This window comes from Notolepis coatsorum (assembly GCF_963971535.1).
Source record: "Notolepis coatsorum genome assembly, chromosome: 19".
In the NCBI taxonomy this organism is placed as follows: Eukaryota; Metazoa; Chordata; class Actinopteri; order Aulopiformes; family Paralepididae; genus Notolepis; species Notolepis coatsorum.
This window is the reverse complement of record NC_140183.1, coordinates 47,582,408-47,596,313: the sequence shown is the minus strand read 5'-3', so window position 1 is coordinate 47,596,313 and position 13,906 is coordinate 47,582,408. Positions and strand designations below refer to the sequence as shown.

The 13,906-nt window shown below is 38.7% G+C and overlaps 1 protein-coding gene across 2 annotated transcripts in view; it reads left to right on the top strand.

Annotated features, from left to right (window-relative positions):
• The first annotated feature begins 1,860 nt into the window (after window positions 1-1,860).
• LOC311245773 (DNA repair protein XRCC1-like) overlaps window positions 1,861-13,906 on the top strand; it is a 122,285-nt gene continuing 110,239 nt past the window's right edge. For both annotated transcript variants that reach the window (XM_084335753.1, XM_084335754.1), the window contains exons 1-4: window positions 1,861-2,346; window positions 2,504-2,596; window positions 4,889-4,996; window positions 6,479-6,637. In XM_084335753.1, coding sequence (XP_084191879.1) covers window positions 2,296-2,346; window positions 2,504-2,596; window positions 4,889-4,996; window positions 6,479-6,637 — 411 coding nt within the window. In that variant the 5' untranslated portion in view covers window positions 1,861-2,295. The remainder of the gene's footprint in view (window positions 2,347-2,503; window positions 2,597-4,888; window positions 4,997-6,478; window positions 6,638-13,906) is intronic.

Genomic DNA, 13,906 nt, shown 5'->3' with positions numbered 1-13,906 from the left:
CAGGTTCAAACAGTGCTGTATATGTACAGTTTATTCCTACTCCTATCCAAGCTCCGGGAGGGTCATCAAAGAGAAGTCGGGTCATCAAAGAGAAGTCGCCTATTCTTAGTCCTTGCCCCACAATGGTGGAATGAACTACCCACCCCAGTTAGGACAGCCGAAACCCGTCCAATCTTTCGCCGTCGACTAAAGACTCACTACTTCAACCATTATCGAAATAAAAAAAATCTAACCTTAACTAACCTTACTGTCATGCACTTGTCCTAATAAACTAACCTACACTGTAGCACTCAACACTTTATGAACATTGTTACTCAGCTGATAGAGTTGTGCCCTTCCTGATGGCTTGTCGTACAGAACTTGTAAGTCGCTTTGGATAAAAGCGTCGGCTAATCATAAATGTCTAGATGTAACATTACTGTCTATGTACCTATGTAAACGAGACGAAAGTTAAGTTTAATCTATTATTTCGCCGTCGACTAAAGACTCACTTCTTCAACCATTATCTGAATAAAAAAAATCTAACCCTAACTAACCTTATTGTCATGCACTTAAAGACTCACTTCTTCAACCATTATCTGAAAAAAAAAAAAAAAAAAAATCTAACCCTAACTAACCTTACTGTCATGCACTTGTCCTAATAAACTAACCTACACTGTAGCACTCAACACTTTATGAACATTGTTACTGAGACGAAAGTTAAGTTTACTCTATTATTACTAGATCTGGTATGTCATAAATGTCTAGATGTAACATTACTGTCTATGTACAAGTTTACTCTATTATTACTAGATCTGGTATGTCATAAATGTCTAGATGTAACATTACTGTCTATGTACCTATGTAAACGAGACGAAAGTTAAGTTGAAAATGGGGGAAGGTAAGTTGAAAATGGGGGATCTATGTAAACGAGACGAAAGTGAAGTTGAAAATGGTGCGCAGTAGTGCAAATACTTGTCCAGACCACTAATACTTGTCCAGACCACGAAGCCCCGCCTCCAACCGGTCCAGCCTGGCTCTGCGGCTCTGCAGATACCCCCTATTGGGAAATACGGCTAGGGAGAAATGCGGCTATGCGCAGTGAGTCACTTCCTGTTCAGGAAAACGATTATTTTTTATTTGATATATTAACGTTATATTGTGCATTGGAAACACAAACATACTTAAAATGAGTAAATATTATTCATTTTAAACATGTTTATATTATTTATAGGGCTATAAAACAAAAAACTAAATGTTTCCTTCTCTCTCTATTAACAGGGGGGTCGGCGCCCGAACGCCCCCAGTGGCCACTGGAGAATGGGGACAGTGGGGTAATAAAGGAGGGGACATGTTGCCCTACCCCTGTTACCACCAAGTATTCCCTCCCTCTCGCTCTCCGCCATTCATTAATTATGATACTGAATATATATATATATATATATATATATATATATATATATATATATATATATATATATATATATATATATATATATATATATATAATAGAGAGAGAGAGATCATGTGACACTGTGAATAATGTGAATATTCCTCAGCTAGTCAGATAGTAAATTATATTGACCATATTGATCAAATTGTTTACACTGCCTGTGTTGTTTTTTTACTACCTGTATACTGTGTTGTTTTACTACCTGTACCCCCCCCCCCCCTCCCCCCATACTGCTATGATGCCTGAATTTCCCCAAGGGGATCAATAAAGGAATATCTTATCTTATATCTTATTCTGAGCTACCTTGACGCTAGAATTGACCACATGCACTACCCCCAGGGGGAGACTAACTGCACTCCTGCTACAATTCCGCTACCACAGAAGAAAAAAGTCCTAAATCTTATTGGCTAGAAACACCATCGTCGGAATTGCGTCATATTTTTAACACACTGGATTTTACTGCGAAAATTAGTTCGTACTAAATTCAAAGTACAATATTATTTATCCCAATATTTAATCTCGCGAGTACTGACTCACCAAGAAAACAGGCAGCTATGTATCAAATACATAGTAATTCTAAAAGTCTATGTTTAACAGCATTTTGGGGTGCATGAAGCTAGTAGTGTTTTTGCCTATTGTTTGCTAGGAAGCTAGCTAGTTAGCTGACATAGCTAACGTAATAGCTGACGTTAGCCAGCCAACGTTACACGTTTGCTTTCCGTTTTCACGGCATACAGTCACAGTCGTTGAACGTAAAACAAACAGTCTCTATTCTGTTCACCAACGTTAACGTTACGTTAGCCATTTAGGGTCCGCAGGAACTAGGCAAGAGCTAACGTTAGTCTCTTGTCAAACTCTGCAACATGCCAGAAATCAAACTAAAACACGTCGTGTCTTGCAGCAGCGAGGATAATGTAAGTCGCCGTGCTATTTACTAGCATTGCAATCTTCAATTTAAACAATTGCCGCCCGTATTGTTAAAGAAAGTAGCACATATGCTTATGAGCTATGTTAACTCTCACGAGCCACATGTCAGCAGTCCGCCTGTCATATAATTTTACCTCGTTACAGACCCACAAGGCTGACAACCTGCTCAGCTCTGATACCTACAGGAAATGGAAGGCAGCACGGCCAGGAGAGAAGCAAACATCAGTCATTCTACAGGTATCTCTCACCTCACTCCCACCGCAGATGGCAGAACTGTTGTTTTGTCATTCCTCAGATAGGTAGTGTGTATAATATTCCTTAGGGCTGGGTGATAATTCAATACTAGGACAATTTATCTTTCAATACCAGCCTCCAATGTACAGTTTCTTCGTCAAATGTATATAGTCTCTTCTTGTATCAAACTACTGTATTTGTAAATCTGGTATGTCATAAATGTATAGATGTAGCAGTACTGTATATGTATGTCATGTATTATGTTATGATGAATTGAAAATGGGGGACCCTGATGTAAACAAGACCAAAGTCTTTCTCTGGTCTGCATCCCCTTAACAATTGTGTGTATTGAGCTGTACTGTATTGTACCCATTCTGCAATCTGTTAATACAATTTTCAATCAATCAATCAATGGGATCATGTCTTGATGAAGTCACAATATCGTGAATCGTGATGCACAATTTTGTTGTCTGAATTGATATCGTCTCAAAATTTGAAATATTTGAGGAAATGTAATTAGAAAATTACATTTCTTTGGTTTTATGTCGCACTTTACCACATAGTTCAATGAGATAAACATAAACTGGAATACATAACCCAAGATATATTATGATTTATATATATATATTAGGGCTGTCATTGAATTTAGTAAATCGATTACAAAAGAGAATCGACAAAAAATACTGCATCAATGCTTCAAAACATTTAATTGGTGGCAGTTCAATGTTCCAAAGTGTCTTGTCTAATGGAAATACAAAATAAGAAGAATTTTATTCAGAAACACTAAGGGCGGGATCCACAAAGAATGGATTGCACGGTGCTAATTGCACCCTTACTTACAATTCATTATGAATTGAAAATGGGGGACCCTGATGTAAAGGTGATTGATTGATTGAAAATTGTATTAACAGATTGCAGAATGGGTACAATACAGTACGGCTCAATACACACAATTGTTAAGGGGATGCAGACCAGAGAAATACTTTTGTTTTCAATTCATAATGAATTGTAAGTAAGGGTGCAATCCATTCTTTGTGGATCCCGCCCTATGATTCTAAAATGTGCTAAAAAGACCCTGTTAAAGTGCAGCTTTAGCACCATTACAGTGTAACTGCATTCATGGGGAAAAGTAAACAAATGTAAATGTTCAATTTCCTGTTGGAATAATTGTTACTTAAATAATGGTCAGTAGCAGCTCTTAACACTTTGATTACCGGCCATTAACATGGTAAAACATGGTTGAATGCCAGCACCCACTTCAATGATAGCGTTGTGAACGCATAATCTCTGTCTTAAATTATGGCTATGTGTCTAATCTGCCCGTCGTTTATCAATGACTTGTTTGCAGTCAACATTGTCGAAACTGATTGTTTTTTAATCGCTCCATTTCCGTTTTATAGCATTTTGAAAAGCCCTCGTTTTCAAGGAAAATATAAAGATTCCGTGATAAAAGGCATTTACTGGAATATTCTGGAATACACAAAAACGTTGTCATTTTTCGGCCTATTTATGAATCGTTTTCAAATAAACGCTAGATTATCGATAGTATATGTGTACTTATGCACGCTATAGAAGCGGGCTGAAATATCTATTATCTCATTTCCTGATCGCTCGCACAGCCACACAGCCACACACACACATAGGGCAAACGCTTATATCTCTGTGAAAATAGCTCTGATTATCCTAAGACTGGTAAAATAGATTCCTTACCTTAGATCAGATGTTATCCAAAAAGATTATTCCAATTCCTGATCGCCATTCCAAATATCGATCATGCTTATTGATTACAGTGTTGGGTACTGTAAATACATAATCCACACGTTTTCCGGGCCGGCGAGCACAATGGATTCTTCAGTTGGCTCGACGGAAAAGTAAAATGAGGAAACTGGCCACCCCCCCTTCGTCAGTGTAAAGTAATGGGGTGCAGTTACATAGGGAGAGAGCGGTATCTTCCCAATTGAGCTCAGAGAGACTCTGCAGCACTAACCCGAGGCTCGATTGATGAAATATGAATTCAAATCGCCAATAAATAAAAATAAAAACGACAAACAACGCTATATAGCGTCGGGGCACTCAAAGGTCGGCATGAACTAACGACAAAACACGTCCGTGGCACTCAAAGTGTTAATATATATCAATATTGAGGAAAAAGTCCTTATGATTTATGTTATATGGTTTTTCTTCCATATCACCCAGTCATATTCATTCCTTAATGAAAATGGGGTGAAATACTTTACAATAATATACACAGCTCTATTAGAGCTTCTGATCATTTCTGTTTTCCTACTCTTTCAGTTTGAGAAGGAGGACCAGGTGCACAGCATCGATATTGGAAATGAAGGCTCTGCTTTTATCGAGGTGCTGGTGGGGAACTCATCAGCTGTCAGAGACCAGGACTACGAGGTACTGCAGGACACAACCCCATGAACCTGATAATTTCACACTTTAATACTGAATGCCTCAACAATTCTGGTACTGGTACGCAGCAGAAGTGCATACATTTAATATTGGATTAAATGTAACAACTTTTAGAGACTCATCAATGGAGACATCCATTGTATTGCTTTGCAATAAAGGTGTGCGTCTTTCAACATTCCGTTTTTAGTGCTGATACATAATAACATTAGCCCATATCGTCTGTGCTCGTGAGTCGGGGGGGGGGGGGGGGGGGGGTATTGCTACAATTGCGTCTGTTGGTTTGATAGTTGCACTGTGGACAAAACACAGGACAATCTTATTAGGTAAAACACATGTATATATTTTTTATCGCAGATGGTAACAGCGTTTTCCAGTGGGGACATAATTAATAGGTAATAATAATCTAGTTGTGGCCAGTGTGCGTTAAAGAGGCACTATGCGGGCGGTCAGGTGGCGTAGCGGAGATTGCGCTCGTCACCAATGCAAGAGGCTGCGGTCTCGACTCCCGGAGTCAGCATTGCTTGAGGCTTGGGCTGATCATGGGTGGGAATCTGGCATTGTGGACAGCAGGTCAGGTCTGGGCGCTTGCTCAGCGGAGGCAGGACTTGATGAAGGCAGCGTGACCTCCCACGCGTTACACTTCACCAATGAGAGTCCCCACTGCCAGGTGAAAAAAATAGTCACTGGCTGTCACCGCGCGTGTCGGAGGAAGCTTGCAGATGACTTCAGGGTTCCCCTGTACCGACCAGTAGGAGAACATGCGCACAACAACCAGGTAGGGGAGGGGGGGAATTGGCACAACGACTAAAAAAATTGGGACGGGGAGAAAACAGAGAAATCTAAGAAAGAGAGGATAAAAAATAAAAGAGGCACTATGCAATTTGTTGTACATTGTTTCATGTACAATTGGCCAGTTTGTAATGCACACTAAAGAATCTGATTAAGCGATGTTGGCTTTTTTACCGATATCCGATATAGTCCAACTCTTAATTTCCTATACCGATATCAACCGATACCGATATATGCGGGTTTCCCCCCCCAAAAACCCAACATTATGCATACTTTTCACAATAAATAAAATACGAATTTGTTCGTACTTGCTTGCCTGGGTAAATAAAGGTTAAATAAATGTAAAACATTTAAATACATTTTTCTTTTTGAAAACCGATACAGATAATTTCCGATATTACATTTTAATGCCGATAGTATCGGTAGGCCGATATTATCGGACATCCCTACATAATTCCTGCTTTTTGCCTTATGGGTATTTTTTCTTCAGTTACCGTACACAGATTTTGTGATGTATCTTAGATTACATTTCTTGGAATATATCGATTATCGCAGATATTGTGCATTGTGATATTATATATATACAGTATATGGCGGCTGTCTCCAGCAGCTGGTACATTTCATCAGATGTTATGCACCTTCCTTGCTCATTCCTGGATGTCATTCATTTTCTTCCAGGTTCTCTTGGTTACATCCTCCTTCATGTCCCCTACGGAGAGCCGTAATGGCACCAACACCAACCGGGTGCGCTTCTTTGGTCCCAGCCAGCTGCAGAAGACTCCAGCCCAGGAGAAGTGGGACCGGGTGAAGATTGTTTGCAGCCAGCCGTACAGCAAGGTGAGTGCCAACCAGAACACCTGGGGTCAAATGGAACCCAATGTCACCGTCTCATACAGAACCAACTTCCCCCATTGTGGAAACTAAAATGTGCACCATTGTTCCGTAGTCTGGGCGATTTTCACCCCCCCCCCCCTTTCTGGGGACTTTCTGGGGATTTTCAATTTTTTTTTCTTCTTTTAACATAATATGAAACTACAGGTTCAAAATAAGCCACCACTTGTAAAATTCGAGACGATACTTTTCAATCGATGTCCTATGAAACATTATGGTAACAATCTAACCAAATCTTAGATCAGGGCTTTGAAAGAATGAAAGACGATTCTCAGCCATTTGATGAAAGACTACACTCCCAGAAGGCGACATTCACCATTATTGTTGTTCCCTTTGTTAGTACATTTTCAAGTCAAAGCCAAGTACAGCCACTCTCCTCTCCCTCCCCCCTCTTAGGCCATGGTTACACTTACAACGTTTCATTTTGGAATTATTTTATTCCAAACGCTCAAAGGGTGTTTTCGTTTTGAAAACTCCCCGACAACAGTGCCATGTAATTTGCGCAAGCCAGATACGGAGCTGTTCTTGCCCAACGCTCATGCGCAGTAGTAGACACCGACGCCAAATTCTCCCCTGGCTGGACCTCGACTCCGTCCATTAGTCCAAACATCAGAACAATTTCTGGGAGTCACTTGCAATATCGCGCTATAATTAGCTGTCTCCCGACACCAACCGGTCATATGGGGAGGCTATACAGGATATCAGCTGCGTCCTCCTCAGATTGCTTATTCATGTGCTTTATAACGGAGCAGATGGATAACCATTTGACTCCATTCTCCCAGACACCGTCAGAGATTGATTTTCTACTTGCTTTTAATTTCGCCATAATTAATTAGATCATTACAACTGTTTTCCATTGATCTTCCCCGTTTAAACCCAAAACCAAGAGGTGAATTATATCCACAGTGGTAGTAGGGCTAACTCTAATGTAAGGGTGTGATGCTGTCCACACACACGGTTATTTCATGTGTTAAGTTATTGTTATAAGGAGCCCAGTCCAAACTACAACAGTCTGCATCCCCTTAACAATTGTTTGTATTGAGCCGTATTGTATTGTACCCATTCTGCAATCTGTTAAATAATGTTTTCATCCATTTATTCTACTAACGATAACGTTACTACGTTAATGTACGATAGCGTCGATGCTAACTATATACATGGAAAACGCCAATCACATTAGCATGTAGCTAACAACATCAGATATCTTTTTGTGAGACTAAACTCTCCGCTCTTGGTGGTAAATTGTGTTGATGTTGGTTTTGTTTCATCAACAAATGAGGCAGAACACACAGTGAATGTATCCGTTTTTGTTTATTGCACTTTGTTTCTTGCTGAAAAATAAATGCTATGTTGCTAAATGGCTCACGTGAGGTATTTAAAGATGGTGGCTTTGTTGTTTTTGAGCAGGAAGTGTAGTGACGCGTTCAACCTTTCTGATTGGTTGAAAATGGCCTTCATGTTTGAATTACATCGCCACCTACTGCTTTGGCATTGTACTACATGTATATACATCACTCGGTGCTCACGAGACAAAACGACGTCTAACTTGCCTGCCAATACGCAGCGTTCTGAAAAGCGAACTGAAACGAATAATTTTGGCTATAATGTAACCGCAGCCTTAGTCTTCAGCACAGCTTGAATACATGTCTTACTATAGTAATGGTATGAAAAGATAGAGGCCTAGTGTCTTACTATAGTAATGATATGAAAAGATAGAGGACTAGTGTCTCTTATTATAGTAATGATATGAAAATATAGAGGCCTAGTGTCTAACTATTATAATGCTATGAAAAGATGGAGGCCTAGTGTCTTACTATAGTAATGATATGAAAAGATAGATGCCCAGTGTATTACTAGTATTGCTACCTTTTTTCTGTATAAGGAAGTTGCATTGTTCATTTCAATACCTATAATAGTACAGTAGTCCGCACACATGTGCATTCAGTTAAGTTGGAATATGACTGTAATACAAACAGTTCAGTTTGTCAGGTACATGCAACACAGATTACAGTGTTTACATCTGTCTGCTTGAGAAAATACCATGTTCTGCAATAAAAAAAATAACTATAAATATCGCGATATATTTTAATAATCGATATCGAAAAAAATATATATATCGAATTTTTTATTTTTATTTTTTTTATTTTTTGTGACCTGCAACAGGGCAGTTTTAAAGAGACAGTGGACAGACGTGTCTTTCTTGCCTGCAACTTAAAGTAATGGCTTTGCTTGTCCAAATGACAATACTGACCAAATTGAGATTTATTTTTCTCTTGTCCATTTATTTTGTTTGCTTTCTAATTTAAAATACAGTTTGAAACCGTCTGTACACAGTAGGCTATGTGTGCTAGCAGAGCTAGACTCCAGTCATGAGTCACAGTGCACATGTGCGGTGGTTTGTCCACCAAAAAAGCGCCAAAAGATCGAAAATAAACTAGCAGAGCCAGAACTGTTCAACTCCCCTGGAGCCACAGCCAGCAGAGAAGCCGGTTTACTTTAGCTTTTAAACCAGCTGCAGCCTGAGAACTGGAGTGTGAGGGGATGTAACACTAAAGATGGCGGCAACGACAAAGAATTGCTGCAAAATAAACATACATCTGTTGTTTAAAAAATATATATAATTTCTTTTTAATTTTTTTTTATTTTAATTTTTTACTTATAACAATTTCGATAATTATCGATATCGAGAAATATGATAACATTATCATATCGTTATCGCGATATGATTTTTTGCCATATTGCCCAGCCCTAATCGTGATCGTATCGTGAGGCCTCTGGTGATTCCCACCCCTATGTATTACTATTAGGGCTGTCAATTTATCGCGTTAATTAGATTAATTAATTACACAGCAAATTATCGCATTATGAAAATTAACTCAAAATTAAGGTAAAAAAATATATATTAAATTTTTTATTTTATTTTTTTTATCTCATTCATTCCATAAGAACGTAGAATACACATTTACAGACTTTTTTTTAATATGGGCAATTTGCATGTTCTTGGTATCTGATTCTAGGGACATCTATGGATCTCAGGGAATGTATTCCCAGTGTCAGAAATACTGTCGGCTAGATCCACAAAGAATGGATTGCACGGTGCAAGTTGCACCCTTACTTACAATTCATTATGAATTGAAAATGGGGGACCCTGATGTAAACAAGACGAATGTCTTTCTCTGGTCTGCATCCCCTTAACAATTGTATGTATTGAGCCTTACTGTATTGTACCCATTCTGCAATCTGTTAATACAATTTTCAATCAATCAATCTGCGTAGTGATTGATTGAATGACATTTTTATTTTGAGTAAATTGTAATGAACCAAATGAGAATATCAATCTTTTTTTATCTTTGACTGTGAATAACACCATGCTCAAATTGACCAGACCTGAAAAATCTAAGCAAATTAATAGATGGAAGATGATTAAACAGAAGGTTTTGTAGATACAGTGCTGAATTCTGCCATCCGGACACATGCAATTTGAAATATGGTCTAAACACTATGGTCTAAATATGGTCTAAACACTATGCTACTAAAAACTTTTAATGAATGCTTATCTGGACCAATATCAACAATCATAAATAGATCCTATAGTGAAGGCGTTTTCCCAGGAGCATGGAAGGAAGCTATAATAACCCCCATCTACAAAGCAGGTCAATCCTCTGAGGTAGCTAACTATAGGCCAATTAGCATTTTACCTGTTATTTCCAAAATAGCAGAGAAACACACAGCAGAACAACTAACAAGTCACCTTAGCACCAGCTCTGTTGGACTGCACCCCATGCAGTTTGGTTTTAGGGCAAAACACTCAACAGACTGCAATCTGCTTCCTCCTGGAGAGTATTAAATCTATTAAGCTTGATAAAGGGGGAGTTGTTGTAGCCGCATTTTTAGATCTAAAGAAAGCCTTCGACACTGTGGATCATGGTGTCCTGCTCACCAAGCTTTCTCGGTACAACTTCTCCTCTAATACCATCACATACATGAAGTCTTATCTTGAAGGTAGAACTCAGAGAGTAAGGGCAAATGGTGAGCTATCATCTGCCCTTAGCTGTGGTTTTGGTGTCCCCCAAGGATCTATATTGGGACCGCTGTTGTTTAGTTTATACATTAATGATCTTCCAGCTGTATGCAATAAGTCTGACATCCAGATGTATGCAGATGATACGGTCATTTATGTCCATGCAGAAACCAAGCAGCAAGCTGCAAACAAGTTAACAGCGGTGTTGACATCGGTCACTGAATGGTTGACTAACTCATGTCTGCATTTAAACACCAAAAAGACTGTTTGCATGTTTTTTACAAAGAGGCTGATGAATACTGTCTCACCTGATGTCTATGTCAGAGGAGAAAGGTTGACAGTTGTATCCGAATATAGATACCTTGGGATAAAAATGGACTCCAATCTTACATTTAAAAAACAAATTAAATCGGTAGTAAACAATGCAAAGTTTCACTTATCAAACTTCCGTCACATCAGAAACTCTCTGTCAACAAAAGCAGCAGCACTGTATTTTAATGCCATTATTATGTCACACTTAACATACTGTCTGACTAGCTGGACACAAGCCTCCTGTACAACATTACGATCTGTACAGGTAGTTTACCATCAGGCTGTGAAAGTTCTGGACAGGAAAACAAACAGCCACCACCATTGTTATAGCATAGCAAACCAGAACCTACTGAGCTGGGACAATCTTGTCAAATTCAAAGATGCCTGCCTTACCTATAAAATCCTACATGGCTTGGCTCCTCCCCCCCTCTGTACTTTCATAAAACAGAAAGCATCTACTGATAGATATACCAGGTCTGTAGTCAGAGGGGACTGTGTAGTCCCAAACAGGAGGTCTGCTTTTAGTCAGACAGCCTTTTCCGTGAGAGCAGCCCACACCTGGAACAGTCTGCCAACACGGCTCAGGGAGTATCAAAGTTACATCTAATTTAAAACTAACTTAAAATCATGGTTGAGAGATGGTCAAGTGTGCGACCATTTTAACTGAGGGGTTGTATTTTAATGTATTTATTTGTATGTATTTTAGTGTATTGTAACCTATACTGATTCCTACTGTGTTTTAATTATTGTACTATGTTTTTTAACTGAGGGGTTGTATTTTAATGTATTTATTTGTATGTATTTTAGTGTATTGTAACCTATACTGATTCCTACTGTGTTTTAATTATTGTACTATGTTTTAATTATTGTTGTGCTCATGTCACCTGCCCCAGAGACTACAGTTGAAAATTAGCCAACTTGGCTAAACTGGCATATTTACAGTCAAATGTTCCTTAATATGCACTGTCTCTGTATTTTAAACCAATAAACTGAAAAACTCTCACCCAGTGTCTGAGCTCAGTTTACTATATTAACTAGTCAAGCTGTAAGACATAGAATATGTATTTTAACACAGATGTATAGACATAGATAACATTTCCATAACACTATAGTAATGATATGAAAATATAGAGGCCTAGTGTCTCTTACTATAGTAATGATATGCAAATAGATATGGGGTGGGAGAAAAAAATCGATGCGTAGTAGTATCACGATACTTTGCGTGGCGATACTGTATCGATACAGGGATGCCAAGTATCAATATTTAATTATTCATAATTTTTTATTTTTATTTTTTGGTATAAGGAAGTTGCATTGTTCATTTCAATACCTGTAATAGTACAGTAGTCCACACACACACACACATGTGCATTAACACTTTGATTGCCTAAGGCTAAATTCATGATATACCATCCGTTGCCAGCTCTATTTAACATGGAGAAGTTCCCCTTCTTTGCAGGGCTATAACTTTTTAAATTCTATTGCTAGATTGCCATTATTAGGGCCCATTCAAGGTCCTATATGTATTGTTCATTGTGTAGCAACGTTAAACTTTTTCATTCACATATTCATAGTAAAATATGGTCTAAAGTATAAGTATGTTTTCATCTCTTTCTGCAGCTTTCTCCACAACGTGATTTATAGCCCCAAATGCATTATATTGATGATGAAATACAGTTTGATAGCGATCGGTGCCAGATGAAACATTTCAAATGGACGTGCTTCTAGGAATTTCTACGTATCATCTGATGATGACCGGATGGGCGGGGGATCGTTTATAATTCCGTGGGCAACGTTATACCATTCATCTTTTTTTGTATTTTATTTTTTTATTATAATTTTTTTTAAACAAACACATAAACAAACATGACAACACACGATAAGATATACAAGCATTAGTTGTCAGTGCACATCCAATGAGATCACATTTTAGTTAATTGTCTTATATAGGATATACCCTTAATACCTGTTATCTAAAAACCTACACACATATGCTCCAGCTCGTACCCCCCCCCTTCCGGACCCCCCATTGGATAATCCATCCATTTTCTCTCGCTCCTAACCAGACATTACCATTATATGCTAGCTTTTATTTTCTCCACCACTTCTAACCACAATGTCATTTTGGATTCATTGAGACCCAAAATTCTTGCTGTAGATATTTCTTGATAGATCACATCGAGATATGTAATAATCCAGACCTTTCGGCACATTTTTTCCGGTTGGAACCATCGTGATGCTATCAGCTTTTTAGCCACTGTGATACCCGATAAAACCAATCTCTTTAGCTGTGGATGTACTGCACACTCAAAAACATCATTCAGCAGTAGTACAGAGGGGTGTACAGGTATATTCCAAGTTAAGAGATTTGATAGTTGCTGGGTCACCTCTTTCCAGAATATCTTAACTGGTGGGCAGTCCCAGTACATGTGCATAAATGTCCCCTCGTCCCCATTTGTACCATTCATCTAATGTGGGTCAAATGTTCATCATAGCAGTTAGTACCGAACACGGTAATAATAAACGCTAAAACTCACCCCAGTCTCCGCGGGCCGTTGGGCGATCAGCGTGGAGAAGACAGTTTTCAATTATGGGATGTCGAAATACCGGATCTATTTCCAGGTTGTATAATAGTATATACGTCCAAATCATGTTGTTTATAGAGTTATTGGCAACGGATCGCTATGTATTGTGTCGAGATCGAGGTCGGGCTGTTACTACAGAATGCAGTCAGACAATGGAAACGATACTGCCCCCAGCACTTCCTGTAGTGCATTGCAGTTACAAATGAACATTTGCGTCTCTGATTGTTTTTATACGACGCATTGACGCTAAAATTCCCCGTCAACGATTTTTTATGATCGACATCGTCGATTATGTCG